The 24,978-nt window shown below is 42.9% G+C and overlaps 1 protein-coding gene across 3 annotated transcripts in view; it reads left to right on the top strand.

The window, feature by feature from the left end:
• The first annotated feature begins 9,181 nt into the window (after window positions 1–9,181).
• The window catches only part of LOC138285750 (aldehyde oxidase 1-like), a 388,242-nt gene continuing 372,445 nt past the window's right edge, over window positions 9,182–24,978 (top strand). For 2 of the 3 annotated variants that reach the window (XM_069226089.1, XM_069226088.1), the window contains exons 1-2: window positions 9,390–9,658; window positions 24,001–24,058. In XM_069226089.1, coding sequence (XP_069082190.1) covers window positions 9,557–9,658; window positions 24,001–24,058 — 160 coding nt within the window. In that variant the 5' untranslated portion in view covers window positions 9,390–9,556. Of the gene's footprint in view, window positions 9,278–9,389; window positions 9,659–24,000; window positions 24,059–24,978 lie in introns of those variants that run through there. The other variant, XM_069226090.1, reaches the window with a different exon arrangement.

Raw genomic sequence — 24,978 nt, 5'->3', positions numbered from 1 at the left:
TAGTCACACTAGATGTTACCTCTCTTTACACCAGCATTAATCATGAACAAGGAAAGGAGGCGTTGCGTCATTTTTTATACAAAAGACCTGCGAGACTGTATGACCATACGACTATGTTGGTCTATATGGTTGATTTGATTTTGAATGACAATGTTTTTTTGTTTAAAAATGACTGGTATCGACAGAGACAAGGCGTGGCCATGGGGTCTAAATTTTCGCCAGCTTATGCGAATCTCTTTATGGGACATTTCGAGCAAAATAAGATCTGGAGCAAAGAAGGGAGTACTTGGATGACAGACATACTTTATTGGGGCAGATATATCGACGATTGTTTGATGATCTGGACTGGGGATCGACAAAAACTAAACGATTTTGTAAAATATCTCAACAACAACGATTATAATATTCATTTTACATCTGAACAGAGTACATCTAATATTGCATTCCTAGATGTGGAACTATTTGTTAAGGACAACAAAATCGAGAGTCGTCTATACAGGAAAGGGACTTCGTGTAACGCCATTTTACATGCTAGGAGTGCACATCCTATTCACCAAATTAACTCAATACCTTATGGTGAGATGGTGAGGGCAAGACGCAATTGTAGCCTGGAAGAAGATTTTGATAGATGCATTAAGGATATGAGCAACAGATTTAAGGCACGGGGGTATTCTCCTAATGTGATTGAAAATGCTCGCACCAGGGCGATGCGTCTTAAAAGATCGGACACATTGTGTCATAAACCTCAATCTAATGACAATACCATTAGATGTATAGTCAACTATACGGAATCAGCAACGCTACTTAAAAAATGTATGAACAGACATTGGGGCATTCTCAAAGCCGATCCTAATCTAAAAGAAGTGATCCCCAGAACCCCTATTTTTTCATTCAGAAGAGGTAAAACTCTCAAAAATATTCTATGCCCTAGTTTTCGCAAAAAACAAAACCCAGGTAACTGGCTGAGCAACCGAAGTAAAGGCTTCTTTAAATGTGGACATTGTGGCATGTGCAGATGGGCCAAATCGGGTATCACCACATTTAAGAGCTCTACTCAGGTACTTTATGATATCAACTACAATATCACATGTGACAGCAATTTTGTGGTATATATGATCTTATGCAACTGTGGCCTATATTATATAGGCAGTACTATCAGACCACTCAGAATCAGGGCAAGTGAACATTTCAGAGCCCTCAGGCAAGATGATGGGAGATACCCCATAGTAAATCACATGCGACATTGCCCTCAACGCAATGATTCCTGTGGATTTGAATTTTTTGGGTTTGATCACATCATAAGAGACCCTAGAGGGGGTAACAGAGAGCTAGTACTCAGGAGGAGGGAATGCTATTGGATTTTAAAACTTAGAGCTGTGGAGGATGGCCTAAATACCAACTTTGAGATGGAATACTATTTAGGGGATTAACCTACTGTCCTCAATTTATTTTCTAGTTGTTATTTACACTAACTGAATACCTTGTCGATGATTGTATTCTCATTCTGTGTTGTAATAACATGATGCTGCTATCTATGTGCTGACTACTTACTTACATTTATTCTGTACGCAGTTGCTTGTGTATATACTTAATACTATGTTAGATTACCAATAATTAATGGTTTAGATTGATAGCATTTTGGAAGACATACAAACAATGTGACTGTTCTTGAATGCCTAGTGATACTGTTGGTTGCCTTATTATATGCTATGGATGTTAGATTATAAGTATTTAATGGATTGAAACTGAGAGCATTTGGAGGATATAATAACCATGTGACTGTCTCTCTTGACACTGGGTATATCTCTTCTGGGTAGATTATTAATTACTCAGAGGTTTACTTATATTAGATTTCCCTTATCCAATAGGACTTTTTATCTTACATTGGTACTTACCAGTTATTGTCCCAATTTTCCTTGACATTATATACTGTCAATATAACTTAGCAGATGACATAATTTTCCAGATTGTCCGATTTGAGATACCTTGAAATGGCGCCAGTTTATGGTGACCTTTACATTATTATTTAGTGACTTGTTATATGGATTAGGAATACTAAGCTTGTCCCCTTGTATACCAACGGAGACACTCCAAGATGGCTTCCGTCTTTTCCTAATATTAGTCCGTTTTCTATTTTTACTCTTGGTGCGATCAGGCGTCTTATCTGACTTCCGGTTTCCGGACGTTCAGATACACTGCGGCCACTAGATTCGGGAACGCTGCGGGTGAATAAGACCGCGCGGCGTTTTTCCCCTTTTTTCCGATATTGAGTCACTCTGACACTTTGATGGAGGTGAGATTTTGCATATTTTACCGTTTCTAAATATCCACCCCAAATTTTCGTATTAGCGTATAGAAGTTCTATTTTTAATTGTTATTTAAATACAAGATGGATGGGGCTGACCGCATTACTGCTTTTTTTGATTGTTTCTTAATCTCATCGCAGATAATATTCGATGACTACCTAACGATATGATTATTGTGAATATATGAAGTACAGTAAGGTTAGTGGAGTTTTTTCTCGCCCCACATTGCTTATGATAGAATTTTTCCTGGATGTTTTTTCGATTATACTGGTAAACCTCTAAGTAACATTACTTTTACACAAATCGGGGTCCCTTTCTTACTTTAGTCACATGGATTACCCTCAATTATAGTGTCTACAGTGATGTGCACTGAGTTTGAAAATGAATTTTGGGCACTCTGATCTTCAGACATGTTTGGTCACGTTTTTAGACCTTAATTTTGATCACGGATCGAGATGTTTCTTATTGGATTTAAGGTTATTATTAATTGGGTTGTTTTGTTAGCTTGTGTTTTCTTTTTCTGTTTTAATGATTATCACACTAGTCACAATAGAGCATGCATTTGCATAATCGCACTATTGTCACATTTTGAATTTTGGTCCAATATTCTGCTTCTATCCTTTATTCCACAACATATATATAGATACTACTTTATTTTATTTCAGCCCTGATGAAGTCCTTAATGAGAGATACTTCTCAGAGGATGAAACACGTGTTGGCTGTTCTTATGGAGGATATCTGAACATTATAAATAGGCTGTTCCTTTGGAGGATTTCTGAACAGTACAAATAAAACTTGGACCTTGATACAAACACAAGTTTGGTTGATAATTTACGAAGAAGACTGGATATACGTACAACGTCTAACTCTGTTTTTATACCACGAGTGCTACGACTTTTGTTTGTATGTTTTTGTGTTTCTCTGGAAACATTGGAGGATTGAGGGAGATCCTCTTGTCAGAAGCACCGTGCCATGAACTAAATGTGTGATTTATTCTATGGACTTTCTGTGAGCGCCCATATCCTATGAGTATCTTCCTCATTGTCACTACTGAACAACTACTGCCTAAACAACAACTGTGCCTAAATAACAATTGCCTGAACAACTAATATATATATATATTCTCTCTCTCTCTCTCTCTCTCTCTATATATATATATATATATATATAAATTCTAAACAACTAATAAACCATAAAAACCAAAAAGAAAACCTTACCTTAAAATTAGTTGTTCAGGCAATTGTTATTCAGGCACAATTGTTGTTTAGACAGTAGTTGTTCAGTACTTAGTTGTAGAGACTTTTTAGTTGTTTAGCAGTAGTGGTTCAGGCAAGTAGTGGTTTAGACCTAGTTGTTCAGGATGTTTCCCTTTCAGTAGTTTACCAGTGCTGTGTAGGTGGGCTAAACACCGGAAAAGGCATGACTTATGCATGCCTTTCAAAAATGAAAGAAAGCGTATTTTAAAAGACAAGCCCACGAACTAATGAAATCGACTGACGTGACATGGGCGTGGTTAGAAGCCCAAAGAGAGATTACAGCATGGGACAGAGCGCTTTGCGCTCGCCCATAAAAATGCAATGTATCATGCACAATATAAAGGTGACTTGATCCGGGTAATAGTAAAGAAATTGAAAACCACAAATACAACAAAAAAACTCACATAATCTTTGAAAAACCTTTAACAAGGACTACACCCATATGGCCGAAGCCAAAAACGAAAATCACGCTCTCATATACTTAGCATGAAAATGAATGCTCTCCCACCCGTACCAAACACTGAACAATATCCTGACATACTCAAAATAAAAATCCATATCATCCACTGGTCAGGCATGCCACCTGTCAAGCTATCTCCTCATATTCATTCAAACCCTGGGCGACTGTGTTGAGGAGATGAATCTAGTTACATTCACGTAAATTGAGAACATTAGCTATATCCTCACCCCGTGGGTTCATAACAACCTTCTCAATCACAAACCATCTCATACGGTCAACCAAATGATTCTGAGTTGTAAAATAATCAACCAAGGGCACCCCTATACTTTACATCTAATGCAGCTACAGTGTTGTGAAATGCACAACTTAACCTTTTTTCTCTTTTGCCCCACATACAGTAGACAAGGACATTTAATCACATAAATGATGTCAATACTGTTACAGTTGGTATGCTCTCTTAATGTGAAAGTTTGATCTTTGTATTTGAAGATTTTAGTCTCTAAACTCAAAGTACACGCCTTGCAGTTGCCAGACTTATAATACCCAACAATCTGTGGTAAATTCCACAGTGACAATAAAGAAGATTTAGGTTTTTCATCTAAAAGGGAACTAACCACAAAGTCTTTGATATTCTTTACCCTCTTAAATGCATACATGGGAGGATTGTGTAACTCTATTTCACCCGAAATCAGTGTCCAGTAGCAGTTGATAATCTGCTTTATTTCCATACTACGGGTACAAAATGTTGTGATACACGTCATTCTACTGTTGACCATATCCATAAGTGTCTTTGGTTTAAGTAAATTTTCCCTTGTACAAAACCTTGTCCTCTTCCGCACCATTTTCACTAGACTCCTGGGATAACCCCTCTCAATCGATGTTTATTGTAGAATGGTCAACCGACAGGCTCCTATGTACATAGTATTTGTATAATAATTAATATTGATTTCTTCACTTTTCTCTTTCTTTTTCTTTATTCACAAGCACTTTTTCTCGCACACGTTCTTTTTGGTATTTTTGTTATGGGGCAACAGCTTTTAAATTATGATTCATAAGATGGTATGATAAGTAAATTGTACATTTTGTACGAATTGGTTTATGAACATTATTTGAGATGATGAATGTTGTTTTGTGCTGCATGTATATGATGAAATTCACATGGTATCAAAATTCTTTTTTGTTCTTAAAAAGATTTTTTTTTCCGTTTGGACCATTGCAGTTATGTACTATGATCTACCCATGCCCTTCAGGTTACTATTGAGTTTCCCTTTGTGTATTGTAATACATTAAGGAGAACGCAGGCAAAAGTATGATTGCCATTTGCTTCACTGTGGGCCTGATTCACAAAGGTAAATGTACACTTTTGTGTATGTTTATGATATTTGTGTAATTCACAAAGAAATTTCATGAGTAGTGTCTTTACCATTGCCGATCTTTATATATTTTGTGTCTCCACCATGAGTGCGTAGACTCTGAAGTCATGAAGACAGTAATCACAAGATTCCATTGTGAATTGCAAAAAATTGTAAATGTATACAAAGTGTAAGTTTGCCATTGTGAATCATGCTATGAGTCTGTAGCCTCTTTGATGCTGGCCCACTTGTGGCTACTGCCCAGAAGTCTTCCTGCTGGAAGAGGTCACATCTTCTCCCTTCACCACTTCTCTTTGTTTCTTGTTTCTGGGAGCGTTTCACACTTTCTAGCAGAGGGGCAATATATTGTCTCAGGTGACAACTGTTGCAGATAAACGGGAAAGCCTCCACCAAGCATGGTTTTTAATGTTGTTGGGGGCTGGAGGGAATGAAGCAGTCCTCCAGTAATATTAAAAAACACAGTAGGCCCCTGGGTCATTAAATCCATGACCCTAGGAGAGCTTACCATATGTTTTTTAAAGCACTCCGAGCTGGAGCTGTATGCTCTTCAGCTGGAGTGCAGTGTGCCCTTGTGGGCGGTTCCCTTGCTGCATTTTGTAGCTTGAAAAATGTTAAAAAAGACTCAAACACTAGTTTAATATTTTTCAAATGTAAAAAAATGTGTTATTAAAAATAATTTGTGACAAACACTATTATTAAACATTCCAATGTCTGAATTTATTAAATGAACATTTGATTATAGTTATTGGTGACTTTTTGACAAAGCAACAGGTCTAGTTTATATAAGTTGATATGCTGGCACCCTTCATAAACTAATAAGTCCATCACTTTTTATATTTTGAGGCTTTGCCAAAGCCACTAGGGCAATTCTTTATATTGTTACATGACACAGTCAGCCATGTGCAGGAGTGGAGAGTTGAATGTGGGGCTAGGTCCTGTCAAACCCACACTATGCACGGCTATTACAACGTCCTTTTTACCTTTGTTTTTTATAGTCAATATAAAGGAATACCCTAGTGACTTTGGCAAAGGCTCAAAGTATAAAAAGCATTGTACCTATATATATATATATATATATATATATATATATATATATATATATATATATATATGTATACATATATATATATATATAGATATATTCTCTGGAAAAAAAGGCTAAAAGGACATTGTAACAGCTGTGCATGGTATGGGGTTGGATAGAGGGCCTGACCCTACATCCTACCCCTCCCCCCCAGCACCCACTGCCACTCATGGCTTACTATGTCATGTAACAATATTGATATATCTGGGGAAAAATATATATATGCATATTTTAACTGAAAAAAACAAAGGTTAAAGAAAGTTATATATAGGTGGAAATGTTAGTTTCTATGCAACATCTTACATTTCACTAGTAATAGTTTTTTTAAATAGCTACACCTCGCGCCCCTGCCATGTACAGAATTGTTGTGAATGATGTAATTTCAGATGTTGTGTAAATGTTATCAAAAATGTGATAAAATATGTCATGAGTGATGTAATATGTGAGGTTGTAAGCAGTGCATGGCAAGGGCATAAGTTATAGTTACTTTAAATAACTATAATGATGAATTTTCATGTTTTTTTTATTTTAAAATGTAATGTAATGTTTAAACTGATATTTTCACCTAACTATATCTCACTTTAACTTCTGTATATTGTTTTGTGAATTTCTGTTTTTTTAACGCAAAGTACGATATAATTAGCATACCTTACTATGACATTACTTTAACATTTGTTTTCTCAGTGAATTTCTAGTATTTTTGTATCTTAAAGTAATATTTTATTACCATATGAAATTATGCCAATCCCCTCCTGCAGGTAGACAGCCCCCTGGAGCGCACAGCCTTTGGCCATGCGTGCATGGGGTTGGCCAAGGGGCCTTGCCTGCCAACCCCATGCCTTGGCACCAAACTCCCGGCAGTGACCACCGCACATGTCCTTCTGCTGTGCTCGGCGAGGGATAGCTGCAGGACCAGCTGCCTATAAGGGGCCAACTGTAAGGCCCTGTGATCCCTCATCATCTCACCATATTCACCTCCCCAAGGGCCACCGTAGCTCGATACCCATTCTCCACCTCTTCCGTCACTTGGAGTGAAGTTACGTAAACATCTTAGCCCCCCCACCCTATGTCATAAGGTTAAACCCAATCCTCTCTTAGCCACTATTCAAGGACATATTCAATCGTAACACTGCTATATCTTGCACTCATGTTGTTAAGGGTATTGTATCATGTATTCGTATTGTCACAAGTTATTGTATCAGAGCTAATATACATCTACTTAAAGAGGAACTTCATTCATCAACAAGATACTGGCTATTGTGCCAGGTGTTACTGCTAATAATGCAAGATTTGGCGCAATCTTGCAGGATTTCAGCAAATCTCGGCAGCTATGTTGGGTGCAGTTAGTATTTAAACCATTCCCAAGTTTGCTCACAGGACTTTCACAAGGGACCTGGAAACCTAACCATCCAGATATACAAGTATTTTTAACTTTTATTTCTCACAAACTACTGATTGTATTTGCAACAAACCACAAAAAAACACACTTTCTGGATAAACATCTAGCTTTCTGACAAGTTTGGTGTCATTTTTTTCAACCTTCTAGACTGTCGCACTGTTGAACAATCCAAATGGAAATTGCATTGGAAAATTAAGTTTCTGGATCTGCCTTTTTTTCAGCCCATACTTGATGCATCACCCTGAAACTTTCAAGGAAGGAACTGAGGTGGATGAACCTTTTTTGGAAAGTTTAATCGAATGGTGCAAAGGTTATTAGATTATTAGCAAAACATAAAATCTTTTTTTCTATTGCAGTGGTTTCCAACCTTGACTTCTGTGGACCCCCCACTTTATCATTACTGGAACCTGGGGACCCCCACTGAATCATTATTGGAATCCGGGGACCCCCTACTGAGTCATTACTGAAAGCTGGAGACCTAACCTGTTAATAATATTTAATTTTCTAAGCAGTCAAGGACTCCTGGGGAGGCTTTGCGGACACCCAGGGGTCCCCGGATCACAAGTTGGGAACCACTGTTCTTTTGTAAGTAGGTCCTAACAACCTAGTAATGTTCCTTGAAAATCAATTTAAGGCCAATCAAAAACGCTAATGGGATGAATAAATGACTCACTTTTAATAAACTTTCTAAAGGCTTGACAACTGAACTTTGTCAGAGTGGCAATATGTTTGTAAAGTACAGTTGTGTCTCCGTGTTCCCAAAATCTCTATACATTTTAGGAACTAATTAACCTCTTGATAACGCCTTACATCGAACTTAGAAATGATTGTAATATTCGGTAAAGCCAACAGTATGCAAAATGTCCAATTTTTATTTTGCCGTATTCCTTACCAACTGAATAGGAGAGAGAGTTGTATTATGCCATAGTCGGAGCTCTAGGCAGGGGCGTAGTTTTAAGAGGGTGTTTGAGGTGTTACACCCCATAATAATTGTATTTTCTAGTAGGTAGTGGATGCAGCTGCTTTCAGTCAGGTATGGCGAGGTGTTTGTCGAAATTCACCAGGAGTTTTTAAACACCCACTGACAAAAAAGGACAAACCCTCTCTTTTTTTAAAGTCTTTAACGATGTTGGTTGTTTTACAAAATATTGTGTTTTCTCTCAGTACCCCTACCAATCCCTCTCCCTTTTCCACTGTCACCACCACCACCACAACCCCCCCCCCCCCCCCGCCCCCCGCTGCCCCCGCCCATGCGCCCTGTTTGTTGTGTAATGTATTTTAACATGATTTGCCACCGTGCTTGTTGGAAAATTTGACACACGCACACCCCAGTCTTACTGACCACGCTACTCCTCTAACGCCAGGTTGAAGGTGGGACATCTCACGGGGTAATTTACAGGTATGTTTTGAGTGTTTGTCACAGGGATGATCATGCTTACAGGCTGTGGGGACCTCCGAGGCAATTCGTTATCCTCAAACAATCAGCAGCTAAACTGCCCGGGAGCGCTCATACGACTGAAAAGTGGCTATCCGCTGTTACTCAACAGGAACCGCCCCTCCTGTGCTGTTCGCGCATCCACCTGGGTAACAGGTTCGGCTGGCTGCAGTCACACCTGACCTAAGTAGCACCGGCTCCTGCTGGTGGAACAATCTCTGCTCCGGGACCAAGGCGGCTTGTATGTCCCCCACCTCGCGCTCTGAGCCCGACTGTTGCCCAAGGAGCGCCATGCCTGCGGCGGGGATCACCGACGAGCTCGTTTTCTTTGTGAATGGGAAAAAGGTAAGATTGTCTCGCAGTTGGCTCTCAGTGAGGTCGAAAGAGACTTTGCATCTGTAAATTTACTACAGGTGGCTGCACAGAGATGAGTCGGGGACTTTTCACCCATGACGCGCCTTGTGTCGGAGGCCGGTCTGTGCTCAGGACTGGTGGTGGCGTCAGTTCGAGGCCAGTGGCACTGTAAACACGGCTGCACTCTGGTGGTGGTTGCACACAGATGCTAGTGGAGGACACAGACGCGGGGTCTGGAGCGACCTTCGTGGGAGGCCCGGCCAAGGGTCTTTGGCTGCCCTGCAGCATGGGCACGGCACCGTGGTAGCTTCCCTCCAGGCTCCTAGCCCTCGCGTCCACTGCTCATGGTCTGCCATCAGAGACTTGTCCTGGTGGTTACCAGTTCATGACCTGGTGATTAACCAGAGGTTTGCTCACGCAGGTGAAGCACCGGTTGCAGCTGGCGCAGTGGAAGAGCCGGCTATGATGTTCCAACCTTCTGTCCTAAAATGGCCCCTAAATTACCCCAACACAGGAAGCACCTCGTGAAAACTAATGGGCCATATTTAGAAGGGGAGTTGCATTGCTCTTGCACCACGCAGCTGGTGCAAGCCCAACGCAAGCCAAAAAATGTGATTTGTGAAGCACCCAAGGCTTGAGTGGCTTCATAAATCTGGAATGATGCAACGCAGCACAGATCACTGTGTGAGGTTACTCTGCCCTAGGAGGCATTCCCTGGGTGTTGCGTAGGTTTTCCCACTCAGTCTATGGATTTTGACGCATTCCCAGATTTACCAAAAGTGGTAGACCGGGGAATGCACCAAAATGCTGTCTTCCCAGGTGAGGATAAGGAGGAGAACTATCTCTAGTTCTCCTTGTTACTTCCTCTGTCTTTGTGCCTGCATGGAAAGAGAAGTAAGCTTCAGGTGATTTTTGTGTGCAGGGAGGCACCCCTTCCTGCACAAAAACAATCCCCTTACAACTGAGGCACCCTTGCTCCATGGTGCAAGGGTTCCTGGTAGACGCTAGGCAGCCGAAACCAGCCAGCGCAGGGCAAAGGCACAAATGTGCCATATTCTTTCAAATCGGCAGTATTCCCGCCCTTTCCCTGTGACGCAGCCCAGCATGGTGACCTGCTGCATCACTTTCCCATAAACATGCCCCTCGTGTGCGCAGATTACAAGTCATTGTGTTACCTGTGAAGGGTTTTCAAGGAGGCAGGCCTCACCGTTTGAGAAGACTCGCTCCTGTGTCTGGCTACCGAAGCGTAAACGTGAAATACGCAGCTCGCTGCAGTCCACCTACATGTGAGCCATAAACCTGAAGTTTTGTGTCAGCGTGTTTGAATGTGTGGGCTGTGGGAGAAGGTGGGGCGCTACGTCCACAGTGCCAACTTTGGAACCGAGAAACCAGGTTCGAGGTTCGGTGTGGGCTCAACATCTAGTGATAATGGGCAAATCTCTTACTCACCCAGTGCCTCAAAAATGAATATCAGCTGTAACTAGTGCTCCTTTAAAGCGCTCCAACATATTCGGGTCGAGTTGGCGCTATATTAATCTGCAAAAAAATAAACAGGCGGAATTTGAATTTATCTGCAGTAAAAAGCTCCCGATGGTAATTTGTGTGTGAAATGTTATTTAGCGAAATATCATCTACTGGTAATGTGTACGTCCACCTATCTCGTGGAACTAAATGACAGTACTACCGAGTTAGGCAACAACGTGCATCTCATTTATCGACCCCAGGAAGACCTGCATCGCAGCAATCCATCATAAGTTATTTTCCCTGAATCAGGCTGATATATATCAGTTTTGGTTCTAAACAGAAGAATTCCAGAGCATGCGAAGAAAGTAATGAAACGATGATTGTCAGGCTTGCCTGTTCTTGACTAATAAGGCTTACAATGAAAGTTAAAATGCATCACACTTCCATCATCTGACAAAAACAATGTCACATATGGATCTGTCACTGTAAAAGTTAAATTTGAAGGGTTTGTAAAGAAACAGGGAACTGGACTTTCCCCAAAATATGTTACCCATGATGAAGTTTTCGGGCGAAACCATTTATTTTTCTAAACCACACCCGTTTTATGATGTTTTATGTAACAATTACAGCCTGAATGCCTTAGCAGTAATGTACCTTTTGAATTTACACTATTACCCAGGTTAATGGCATTCATTTTTATTAATCTATAAATATAAAAGACGTGTGTCTTTTCATTGGTGCTGGAACAATTTTCAGATTTGAGGAACTGTCATTAATGTTACATCACTGAATTCATATGGATTGTGAAACTTCCTTGCGTCACACAAAAACACTTTTAGAAAATGTATTCAGCACAACATTAGTACGGTGTGGTATTGTATTGTATTGTAATCGTATTTATATAGCGCTTACTACCCCTGACAATGCGTCGAAGCGCTTTTTGATGAGTAGCACGCTACTCTGGAACCCAACAAGAATTAGTGATGGATTAGCATAGTTAAATAATGAGTACAGTTTTAGTATTATTATGAGTTAATTTGAGCCGCGGATATGAGAGTTTGTTAGTTAGATTGACTGGAGTAATGGAGGGGTGGAGGAGGAAAGAAGTCCAGCAGTGTTAATTGGGAGTATATCCTTCATTTACTCAACTCAAAGGCTTGGGATGAGTAAAGGGGGGCGGAGGGGGAAGAGTATGTGGAAGCGTTAGGGAGAGCATAGTAGCAGGGTGAGATAAATGTGGGAGAATATAGTAGGGTTGTGTGGGAGGTCACAGTAGTAGAGTGAGGTTTGGTGAGTTAGATGTGGAAGCGGAGGGAAGAGCTTAGGCAGAGATATTTAGGAGATGAAAGTAGTAGAAGGGATTTGTGATGAGTCAGAGTGAGAATGGAGGATAGTTTGATAGAGACATGACATATGATGATGAGTAGATAAGTGTGATAAGATGAGAGCAGGAATTCATAGATATCTAGTATAACAACCCACCCAGGAGCCATGCAATGATCCACGAACATGCCAAGCACAGAAACAACACATACACATACATACATATATATATACACATACACATGAATACACACACATATGCACATACGATACATAATTAGAACCATGGGTAAAAGATACTTAGTCAAACAGGTTTAAAGAGTGTGTGTGTATTTTATTGTTATGACATAGTAGCAATACATATTTTCTAAAGAAGCTATAAATAAATAGAAATATACATATAATCTGAAAAAAATATTTATCAACATAGGCATATGCAGTTCATAGTTGTTTGAATAAGGTGGTTATGAAGGAAAGAGCCAACTCTTGAGTAGTTTTCTGAAGACAAGAAAGTTATCTGTGGCTCTTATAGTTGGGGGTAATGAATTCCATAGTCTGGCTGCTTGGACTGAGAAGGATGTACCACCTATAGTCTTTTTCTTGTATGGTGGTGTTCTAAGGCGGGGTGCCAATCTTGAGCAGAGGGTTCTTTGTTGGATGTATTTGGTAATTTTCTTTCTGATAAAAAGCGGTCCTGTTCCATGTATAGCTTTGTGGGTGATACAAAGCAGCTTGAAAGTGAATCTTCTGGCAACGGGTAACCAGTATAGTGCCCTCAAGGTGGTTTTTGGAGAACACTGTTGCACATATTTAACAATAGCACGGTAGCACAGCATCATTTCCAGACAACACCTTTTCCATTGAGATGACCTCTAAATGTGCTCAGACATATAGGGGGTTATTCCAACTTTGGAGGAGGTGTTAATCTTTACCAAAAGTGACGGATATACCACCAGCCGTATTACGAGTCCATTATATCCTATGGAACTCGTAATATGGCTGGTGGTATATCCGTCACATTTGGAACGGATTAACACCTCCTCCAAAGTAGTAATTACCCCCATAGTTTTTTAATGTTGAAAATGCACAAACGATAATGTGGATTCTGAATTGCACCATTTGTTTAATTCATTTACAGGCATTTAAATTTTATTATGTGTTAGAAAAAATGACATCTACTGTACCTCTGCAAGATTGACACATAGTTTATATTACAAATCATTTTGCTTTTCAGTTCGAGAAATTAAACACCGCTCTCCATGATAAAAGAATAAAGGGCCATTTGTCAGAAGTTAATGGCTGATGTTTGGCCTCTATCTTTAAAGTTCAGCAAATGTTACCAGATAAAAAAAAAAATGTAAACGCATCTTTCTTGCTAATTCACCCTCTGAAGTCCAGCATGGTTATTTTGGGGGTGCTTCAGCGCCTATGTGTCTGTTACCACTACATTAATGTATTTGATTATCATTCCCTATATTTTAGTTGGTTTGGGTTGGCTCCAACCCCCCCCATCTTCTAATGAAAAATAGACCTGAGCGGGCACTACACAGCAATGTTTTTAAATATACTCAGGGGGTCCTTCTGACCCCGGCGGGCGGCGGTCTCCGCCCGCCTGGCGGGAACCACCATTTGGCCGCTCCACGGTCAAAAGACCGCTGGGGCCATTCCAACTTTCCCGCTTGGCCGGCGGGAAGGGGGCCTGCAACACTGAAGCCGGCTCCGAATGGAGCCGGCGGTGTTGCAGGTGTGCGACGGGTGCAGTTGCACCCATCGCGCTTTTCACTGTCTGCTAGGCAGACAGTGAAAAGCAGGCTGGGGCCCTGTTAGGGGGCCCATGCCAGTGGCATGGGCAGTGCAGGGGCCCCCAGGGGCCCCTAGACACCCGTTACCGTCAGCCTCTTCCTGGCGGTGACAACCGCCAGAAACAGGCTGGCGGTAAGGGGGTCAGAATCAGCAGCGCCGCCATGGTGGATTTGCCCAGCCGGGGGTAAACCGGGGCCGCGAATGACGGAAGCACCGCCAACAGGCTGGCGGTGCTTCCTAGCCCATTCTGACCGCGGCGGTAAAGCTGCGGTCAGAAAACCGGGGCCAGCGGTTTCCCGCCGGTTTACCCCCGGCTGGGCGAATCCGCCATGGCGGCGCTGCAAGCAGCGCCGCCATGGGGATTCTGACCCCCTTACCGCCAGCCTGTTTCTGGCGGTTGTCACCGCCAGGAAGAGGCTGGCAGTAAAGGGTGTCTAGGGGCCCCTGGGGGCCCCTGCACTGCCCATGCCACTGGCATGGGCAGTGCAGGGGCCCCCTAACAGGGCCCCAGCCTGCTTTTCACTGTCTGCCTGGCAGACAGTGAAAAGCGCGATGGGTGCAGCTGCACCCGTCGCACACCTGCAACACCGCCGGCTCCATTCGGAGCCGGCTTCAGTGTTGCAGGCCCCCTTCCCGCTGGGCCGGCAGGCGCTACCTTGGGTAGCCCCCGCCGGCCCAGCGGGAAAGTTGGAATGGCCCCAGCGGTCTTTTGACCGCGGAGTGGCCAAATGGCGGTTCCCGCCAGGCGGGCGGCGTCTGCCGCCCGCCGGGGTCATAATGACCCCCTCAGTCTGCACGGGTTCCAAGGCCGCATCGGATGCAGAGCAGGTGAATGTGCCAGAAGACATACTGTGCTTATCTAATACAGTGACACACGCTGAATAAGTAACCAAAATCCCTACCTGAGAGAAACAACAAAGCTTTTACAATCTGTTTCAGGACATAATACTAATCGCTGTTCTGCCCTAAGAGCCCGCAAAACGTCTAAGCTGCCACTAAAATGATGGCAAATACCCCAGGCCCGCAGGGACGACGCACAAGTATGCGCGCCTCTAAATTCTATCCACTCACATATGACTGTTGATGCTCTAGGCGATCACTGCAGCTCTGTGCCAGGACCTGCTCGGGTTGCCAGGGGTGCTGCTCAAGGCGCTATAACTGGAACAGAGTCGTTTTTGTACAGGCTTGGGCCTCACACATTGCAGTTACTGTCATGATAACCCTGTCCACTTTGCCCTAGTTTGAACGCCGCTGATTGACACTGACAGATTCTACAATGACCCAGTATGTAAAATACGACTGCCTGTGCAGAACACACATTCTCGGGGTATGTAAAGCACCATTGCAATGTCAGAGTCCACATGGTGCTACAGGTAGGGCACCAGTGTCACGCCAGAAACTGAGATGCCCCAATATGTAATGTATCATTACACTGCAAACATCCCCATTGCCCTGGCTTGTATGAATCCTTTGGCAATCATGGCAGATGGCACATTGGTCATGTATATACAGCGCCACTGTCATGCACGACTGTCACCCTAGCATCCACATCACAGAGAAGTCTACAGCAACATCCTCATACCAAAAGACCAGTTGCCCCCTTACGTCAAGTCCCATTTCTATGCAAGCACCATTGCCAACATGATATCTAGGTTAACTTTCACCCAGTCTCTGAGCCCATGCTACCACGCCCATCTTACCTTAAACGGCCTGAGGACTGTGGCTATCCACGCACGTATGAACCAAGAAGCATCTATTGAATCCACTGCAGTGAAGACAAACCATGTCCCATACTTCCTCCTTCCTCCAGTGTACCTCTTTTTGCGCTCTTGCTCCGGGCCCCCAGATGATAGTTTCTAGAGTTGCTCACATGCCCTGCAGTGTGGCACCATTTGACACGGTGCTTATTTTCTGTACTGGCCCCCGTAAGACTTAAAGTAAGGAGGCCTGGCAAGCAAGTGCAGGCGCTGCATGAGACACGTGCTACAATGGACCAAGGACGATATCAGGGTTAGGTGGTGGCAGCCCATCCAATCCTTAAAGCGGCTCCTCGCCTACCGTCCGCCGGGGAAACGCCAGAGGGCCCGGTTCGCCAGTCAGGCCCTGTTTCTATTTCTATGTTTAGTTTATTTTTGTGACGCCACATTTTCACGTACAGCCACTTTGCGCAAATTAGCTACATGGACACACGAATGCAATTAGGCAATTTAGGATATAGGCACATTCTGAGACACAGAACATTGATTCCGAGACTGCGGTAGGTCCCAGGCAGTAAACGGTATCCCTTCTATTGCTGCATTGAGCTGTCAGGTGCGCCTCCTTAGCAAGCTGAGAATGAGCAATTCTTCCAGAGGACACTAGAATATAGTAGCAGGCCAGGCCCCTTCTGCCATTAAAAGTGAGGCTGCCAGAACCCCAATTCATTCAAACTGTGGAGGCCTAGTCGTTGGGGGGCAGACCAACACCCCACCACCATTTATAATGAGGACCTAGCACTGGCAGCATGCCAGGCAGGGCCGGCTTTCACGCTGGTGGCGCCCCGTGCGACAATCTTATTTGGCACCCCGCCTCCTCCTTGGACTCCCTCACTATCACCCGTCAAAAGTGCCCCTCATCTCCTCATCTCCCCATATCCCCTCTCTCACATATATTTCATTTTTAAAACGTTGGTAAAGGCTGACTGTACTAATCCACTCAGCTATCTACACAAATTACGGATGTTTTACAGCAGGCTCTTTAACCCTCTGCGCTACCTTAGGGCGAGTCAAAACTGCCTCTGGACAAAGCTCGATCGCTCCCTTTAGCATGAACATTCATCACAAGAGTTCTCCTGACATTTTGTATTGCTGCTTGACAGCAGGACACACAAGGAACTCTGCAGCAGGTGCTTTTATATCATAAGTTATTGCTGAACGCAGCGCCCCCGATGGGATCGGTACCCCCTCCAGGTCAGCTCCCACCGGTCTTACTGCCATAAAGCCGGCCCTGATGCCAGGACTTCATTATCATAGCAGGCCCTAGTCAGTGGGAGCAAGCTAGGGCCCCCTCTTTCATGTACATAGAGGGCCAAGCCCTGGCCCGTAAAGGAGATCAGAACCTGAGTGTTTCTTAAAACTGAGGGCCCAAAGCACTGGCAACAGCTCTTAACCAGACTGTCATTGAAGGAAGGGCCACGGACACTGGCAGCAAGCCACAACCCGACTGTCATTCAAGTAAAGGCCATAGACCCTGACATCACGCCCATCCTGACTGCCATTAAAGAGAAGGCCACAGATAATGGTAGCGGGTCAGAACAGGACTGTCAATAATGTGATGGCCCAGACCAGAGGTAGCACCACATAAGGAGTCATTTCATCACAGGCCTTACATTGGGAGTGATTACATTTGTCAATATTTATTGTTTTTTTTAAAAGTGTGTGTATATATATATATATATATTATCAAAAGAAAAAGCGGGACCAGGAAGAATAGCAGGATGTTTTTGAATGGAATATATATATATATATTTTTTTCCACACGTGTCACTGCTTCCGGTAAAACAGATGAGTCGCACTCTCAGTTCAGGAAATTATCTCCATTTATTTGCAGATTCGGAAGTGGAGTGGCAAGCAAAACGCCCAATGCGTTTTGGTCCCCCTTGACCTTGCTCAGGGAATGAACTTACAGTTCATATCCGTTTGTTTATGCTTATATCCGGTTTTCATTTTTTTATTTTTTGACTACTTCCTTTTTCTGGGAATTGTAGTTTTTCAAGTGCTCTATTGTGCAGAGCTGGAACAACAACATAAAGTCAAGCAAATCATATTAGTTATATGCAAAAGTAAAAAGGTGAGTGACTGTGCGATTAAAAAGCGGCAAATGTGTACCCGGCTAAAATATACACAATGTCCTCATTCTTATGCGTGCCTTCATGACAGATGATTGTGTTGTTTGTTATTTGTTACAAGATTGTAGGGGATTATCCCCAATCACCTTGCAGCTGTTTCAGCGTTCCAGCTCAGATTATTTTCATTGAGAGAATCGTCCATGTCCATTCATTGCAATCAATCCGCCATCCCTTTGCATGTTGGTTCTTGTAGTGCCAAAAGGTACTTGGGTTGATCTTTCTTGGTAACCATGTTGTTTATATATATATATATATATATATATATATATATATATATATATTTTACCTAGTGGCAGTCGACACTATGTATGCCTATATCTTTGTCACCATTTGACGAATCTTCACAAAATTTTCCAAAAAAAGGTACCCAGGTAATTTTTGTTGTGCATTGAAAGTTTCAGGGTGATCCATCTAGTGGGGCCCGAGGAAAAAAAGGTTGGGGCAAAAAAGTTGTGTTTTCCATGTCATTTCCCATAGGACCTTTAGACACTACTTCAGACTGAACGGCTGTACAGAATGACACAACATTTGGGAGAAAGGTAGCTTTCAGTATGCTGATACGCTTTCACTTATCTTATGTAAATCCATTCAGTAGTTTTGGAGATATTGAAGGAAAAATACATTTGTATATCTAGGGACAGAGATCTTCCGCGAATACATACGAATGCACGCGCAAATAGAGGCGCTGTAATGGGCTGGCCATAACCTGACTAGAAAGTTGCAATGACCATTTTATGTTATTGAAGAGGGTCTCCAGGGCTGAAAATATAAATGATAAGTGGGAAAAGGGGTGAGGGTGGAGGTAGCCTGACTCGTGGGGTGTGATATAGGGGTGTTTTAGGGTCAAATTACTTCACCATGCACGATATTCGCGAATATCCTTGAATATTCAAGGATATTAAAGGAGATCCTTTAATATCTGAGGATATTCTTGAATATTCAAGAATATGGAAAAACATGAAAGAACACATTCACAGGCTCATTCATACACTAATTCATTCGATCATGCATGCACTTAAGGACTCATGCGGAAACTCATACACCCACTCATAAACTTATACACCTACTCAGACCCACTCATAGACTCACACACCACTATCATAGCCAATGTGGAACATCACCTTTTCTTTTTCCAGAACAGAACTAAAACCCACAGGACAGAGGCTAGCAACTAGGGAGAGAAACACAAGAAAGCAATACTTTTGTCCTTCCATCACCCACTTCTCCCGCATACACCACTTGCCTTCCCAAAACAATCTGAAGACACCCACTTCTGCAGCCTCAGAAAATATCTGCCAAAGCATATCATCTTGAAAGGACCAAATCATCATACCTTTGAAATGAGGCAAGAAATAACTCCACACTTGTAAATCAGACTTTGTAGGAAAGCACCCTCTTTCTTGGCATGGTTAACCCCTTTTTCTGCCTGATGTCAGTGTGTTTGACTGTGTTCACTGGGATCCTGCTAACCAGGACCCCAGTGATTATGCTCTCTCCCAAAACTCTGTATTTGATCCCCAATTGGCACACTGATGCCCCATTATAAGTCCCTAATAGATGGTACCTGGGTACCCAGGGCACTGGTGTTCCAGGGGATCCCTATTGCCTGCAGCATATATTTTGCCACCCACAGGGAGCCAAAGCAAAGGGTTCTGCAGGACTGCCATTGCAGCCTGCGTGAAAAGGTGCAAGCACCCTTTCACTGCCATTTTCCACTGCACCAGGTCACTTATAAGCCACCCCTATGGCAGGCCTTCTAGCCCAGAGGGCAGGGTGCAAAGTACCTGTGTGTGAGGGCACCCCTGCACTAACAGAGGTTCCCCCACGAACTCCAGGCCCATTTTCCCAGATTTCGTGAGTGCAGGGAGGCCATTTTACCCATATACTGGACATAGGTCAATACCTAAGTCCAGCTACATAATGGTAACTCCGAACATAGGCATGTTTGGTATCAAACATGTTGGAATCACACCCAAGGCTTTTGCAAGCATTGGTTGTATGATTCACTGCACTCTGGGGGCTCCTTAGAGGACACCAAGTTTTGCCATTTCAGCCTTCTGAGGGTTTCTGGGCACCCTCTCACTGTGGAAATAGGTGTTACAGGCTTGGGAGGGGTAGCCTCCCGAAGCCACTGGAAATGCGTTGAATGGCACACTTGGTGCCCTCCTTGCATAAACCAGTCTACACTGGTTCAGGGACTCCCAGTCCCTGCTCTGGCACAAAACTGGCCAATGGAAAGGGTAGAGATCACTCCCCTGTCCACCACCACCCCAGCGGTGGTGCTCAGAGCTCCTCCAGAGGGTCCCTGGGTTTTGCCATCTTGGATTCAATGTCGGCAGGGAACTCTGGGAGAATCTGAGTGGCCAGTGCTAGCAGGTGACATCAGAGCCCCTTCCTAATAGGTGGTCACCCAGCTAGGTGACCAGTCCCCCTTTCAGGTCTATTTAGGGGCTGTCTCTTGGGTGGTTCCTTGGATTCGGATTGCAAGACTCCAGCAGCAACCTCCACTTCGACTTCTGACCAAAGAAACTGCATCTGAACTCTTCAGGACCCTACAAGCTGCAAACAAAGAAGCAAGATGCCTCCTGCAACATTGTGTCTAAGTCAAAGTCTAGAAACGTTTATTTTTTAAGTGGTCTGAAGGTTATACGAACCCTAACTCAGAGGTCTGTAGTCTGAACAGTCTACAGGTAAATCCTATGGACCCCCTAGGTCCCATGGGCTCATGTCTACCTGAACATCCTGACATATAAAGGCCAGTTTGAAGATATGGTCCTCGAAAGTTTAGTAGCCCATTGGAATCTGTATTCACAGCCATTGATTTCAAGCTGAATTAATTTCCCTTGAAGGAACGTGACAGGTGACAGACCAATTAGGAATCCAAAATGGACTTCCTTAAATTATGACTAGTGTTGGCACGTCGGACCTTATTAGCTTATTGCAATAGGTTGATAAGGGGACTCGTGTATGAGGTCGATGAACCTTTGGACTTGTGTAAGATGTTCGCATCCTCGAGTCTACACATGTCATGGATATCAACAGAACAAGCAATGGAAATCTTTAGAGACAGTGAATTTTACACACCATGACCCATTAGGCTATGAATACCCACACCTTAGTATCAGTTAGAAAGTTTATTTCCCTATATTAACAATGCTACTATCACATAAATTAGTCTCAAAACCACATGATATAAGTACAGAAACAACACAGGTTGACCAAACCTTCTAAAGAATCCCAACTTAATCAAAGCATTTACGATCAGACCTTCTAAGAACAGTGCAGAAAACAACAATAAGAGTAATTGCGCAACGGCAATAACATACTTTGAAATAGTCAGCAATTGAACAACATCAAGTCAGTACCCTAGTCGGTTGGAAATGTCTCTCTGTCATCAGATCAGCATTAGCATGTTGGGCTTAATGCAAAAGTTTTGGTCAACCTTAATTTGGAAAACATCTAACTATGGCTCTATCAAGAAGCAGCAGTTGGTACCTAGAAACAAAAGACAAATCAATAAAGACATTTACAGTTTGTACACCTTTCCTAGTTATGGATCAGCAAGCAGTGATTATTCTTCGTCTGGCGTACATCTGTTAACGAAGCATCAGCAACAGGACATGACAGGGGTAATGGTTCAGAATCAGGGTCTCTAAGTTCTCCAAACCATTAAGAGAAATTTCTAAGGCAGACAGCAAAGATGCATCGATTTCCATGCATCGAGTGCAAGAGTGAACACCAGCATTTAAGCATGGAGCACGTAAAATAATAGAAGGAAATCTCAGTAGAGAAATTGACGGAGTGACCCAATGAAGAGCTCAGGAGAGTGGCCACATAAGTTCTAAGTGCAGTGCTGTTAAATTAAAGTTGTCCCACGTTGGTCAGAAATCATATGAAAGCTTATCAATCCAATGAGAATAATATTTCAAAACAGAGATACAACTAGATAGTCTTTCACACGTCGATGATTGGTCCTTCTCCCTTTACGCACGTTGTCGAATTGTCAAGATGCAACATTTAATGTTTCTTCTGCTCCTTCTGTCAGTGCATCCATTGTTAGTTCCTGGGAGCATTAGTTCCTCATACATCTAAACTATAAAAAATTTAACAATTGTGGTACATTGACATTTCTACACACATTACCTAATACATAGTAGCTTATGAAGACAGGAAAAACATTTGCTTATTCGCAGAATTTGGTATACCTTCAAGACTGATAAAATTAGTTAACTTTTACTCAGCAAGCATGAGATCATATTTTATTCTAACATTGCAATTTCAGTAATTGGTAGACATTACTTTTCAAGCCTAGAACTTGCTAACTGAGGACTACAGTTAATTTAAGCTAACACATAGCATTTAACCATAGGTATGACATATTACTTCATTTTACTATTAATATAGACTCTAAATTCACATTATTATATATTATTAATACAACATTGTATATTGGATGAGGGCCAATCAAGTGGGCACATTGTACGAGTTACATGTTATTTTCTATATTAAGTAATTTTCTATGCATATTTCAGAATACAAAATACAGAAAATCTTTATCAGTAAAGTTTCAGTGCTCACACTAGTCATAGTCTCTGCTGACCCGGCTGGCTGGCATGCTTTCTGTCTGGCTCAAAATAAGCTCCAGAGACCTTTGACATTCAGAACTATCCCTTGGCACCTTGAAAGTACCCCTACTGACTTGGGTTGAATACTTTTCTCATGTTGGGTGGTTTGGTTTCGGGTGATCTTACTTTTTTTGAAACTTTTTGTGGATCTGTCGTCTGGCATTAAGCCTGCTGAGTTACCTCAACTTGCTCCCCCGCCCAAGAGAAAACTAAAAAAGGGGACAGCTCATCATAGCCAGGGCCGGACCAGCCTTTATTCCATCAGGCATTTCCACGGGTGACAGGCTGGAGCCTTTGGAGGCCAGTTTTGAAAGCTCAGGCATGGAAGCTTCTGTTGCTTCTGTCACTTTCTATCACTGCCAGAGATTAATTGCAACAGGCACAGGGGCCTTTGAGAGAGGGGGGAAAAGAGAGGGATGGGGAGAGAGTGTGAGATAAGAGAAAGAGAAGGAGAGAGACTAGATGGATGGATAGACAGAGATAGATCGAGGAAGGGAGAGGGCTTTGAACATGTTAGCCAAGTCTGTTTTCGGTTCCCTAGTCCGGCCCTGTTAACATTGTAAGCCCCGCCCACAGTAAAGACAGGAAAGCCAAGATTTTCTCAAGGTAGGCAAGAATACCTAAACCGTTGCCTAGGACAACACTGATTATTTTCTCATGCCTAACCGCATAGACCCTATAAATGTGTTTAAGGTTGTACCTCAGGCCAGGTGTTGTTAAGTCATTGTGCGTATTTTTCGGGTTTTCCCAATTTTAACTGCCCTACTTCCCTAAGGTAAATACAGAACATTTCTAAAGCAATAGCTCTGACAGAGCACTGAGTTTATTGAGTGACGGTACTTGCGTCACACAGTCTGTGAGCCCCAGGACTTCAACAACCTCTTTACTGCTTGCACTGACTAACCTTGCAAAGTGTACAAAGCGAGTCACTTGGTTATCCAGTTAGAGCCCAATAACCTGCGGCCCTGGAGTAAACAATACCAGCATCAGATACAACCACATTACCAATGACTGACCGAGAATCCTCAGTAAAGGCCTCACACGTGCTCTTACATCTTGAAAGTTTAATCTGTATTTGTTTCTTCGGTAGTAGCAGTATTACCTGTTGGTATTTGCCATTTATTATGATTATGGAACCTAGATTAAAGTATGAGAATGGATGGATTATACTAATGCCTGGTTTATTGATGTGTCGATTGACTGATGCTGGTATCTTCTGTGCTCCTCTGCAGATCGTGGAGAAGAATGCTGATCCCGAACAAATGCTGCTCCCCTATCTGAGAAAGAATCGTATCCTTTATCTCGATCAACTGCATGCAATCATTTTTTATGATGTTTAACAGTAAGTTTATTGTTTTACATCTGTACCGATTGTAGGAAAGGACCATCTTTCTAGCATTGTTACCCCCACTTTTTGCCTGATGTCAGTATGTGTGGAATGTAATTCACTGGGATCCTGCTGATTAGGACCCCAGTGGCTAAGGCCCTATTTATACTCTGTTTGCACCGGATTTGCATCTTTTTTTTTACGCAAGTTCAATGCAAAATTAACTCCATATTTATACTTTGACGCTAGTCCCGTCTAGCGCCAAAGTTATGGAGTTTGAGTCATTTTTTGTACGTGAAAACCTACCTTGCACTAATGACTTGCAAGGTAGGCATTCCTGTGCAAAAAATGACTCTTAGGCACGTGCGCCTTATTTATCCTCTGGCGTCAAAATGACGCAGAGGAGGAGGCGGGCCTTAAAACATGGCACCCAGCTGGATTAGCGTAGTTTTTTAATCCCTGGGTCAGGGCAGGCATTAAGGGACCTGTGGGCTCATTTCCATGGTCAGAGACCATGGAAGCAGTCCACAGGTGCCCTTCCCTGCACACAGGTGACCTTCCCTGCCACTCTCGCCCACCCCTGGAGGATACCCATGGATTGGGGGACACATCCATGGTAAGTGCAGGTAAGTATAATTTTTTTTTTTTTTGGTGGCATGGGGGGCCTAACTTGGGCCCCCTTACATGCCATTGTGCCCAACAGAAGTCCCCTGGGCATGGCCATTGGGCAGGGGGACATGACTCCTGTCTTTGCTAAGACAGGATTAATTTCCATGGGGGTTGTGCGTCAAAAAATGGCGCAAGTCAGCTTAGAGCCAACATTTTTTACTCTAACCTAACTTGCACCATTCTTTGGCGCACAACCCCCAGTCTTCCCTTCGCC

This window comes from Pleurodeles waltl, chromosome 3_1 (assembly GCF_031143425.1).
Source record: "Pleurodeles waltl isolate 20211129_DDA chromosome 3_1, aPleWal1.hap1.20221129, whole genome shotgun sequence".
NCBI classification, from domain to species: Eukaryota; Metazoa; Chordata; class Amphibia; order Caudata; family Salamandridae; genus Pleurodeles; species Pleurodeles waltl.
Note: the sequence above shows the minus strand (reverse complement) of the source record. Positions and strands in the feature narration are given on the sequence as shown.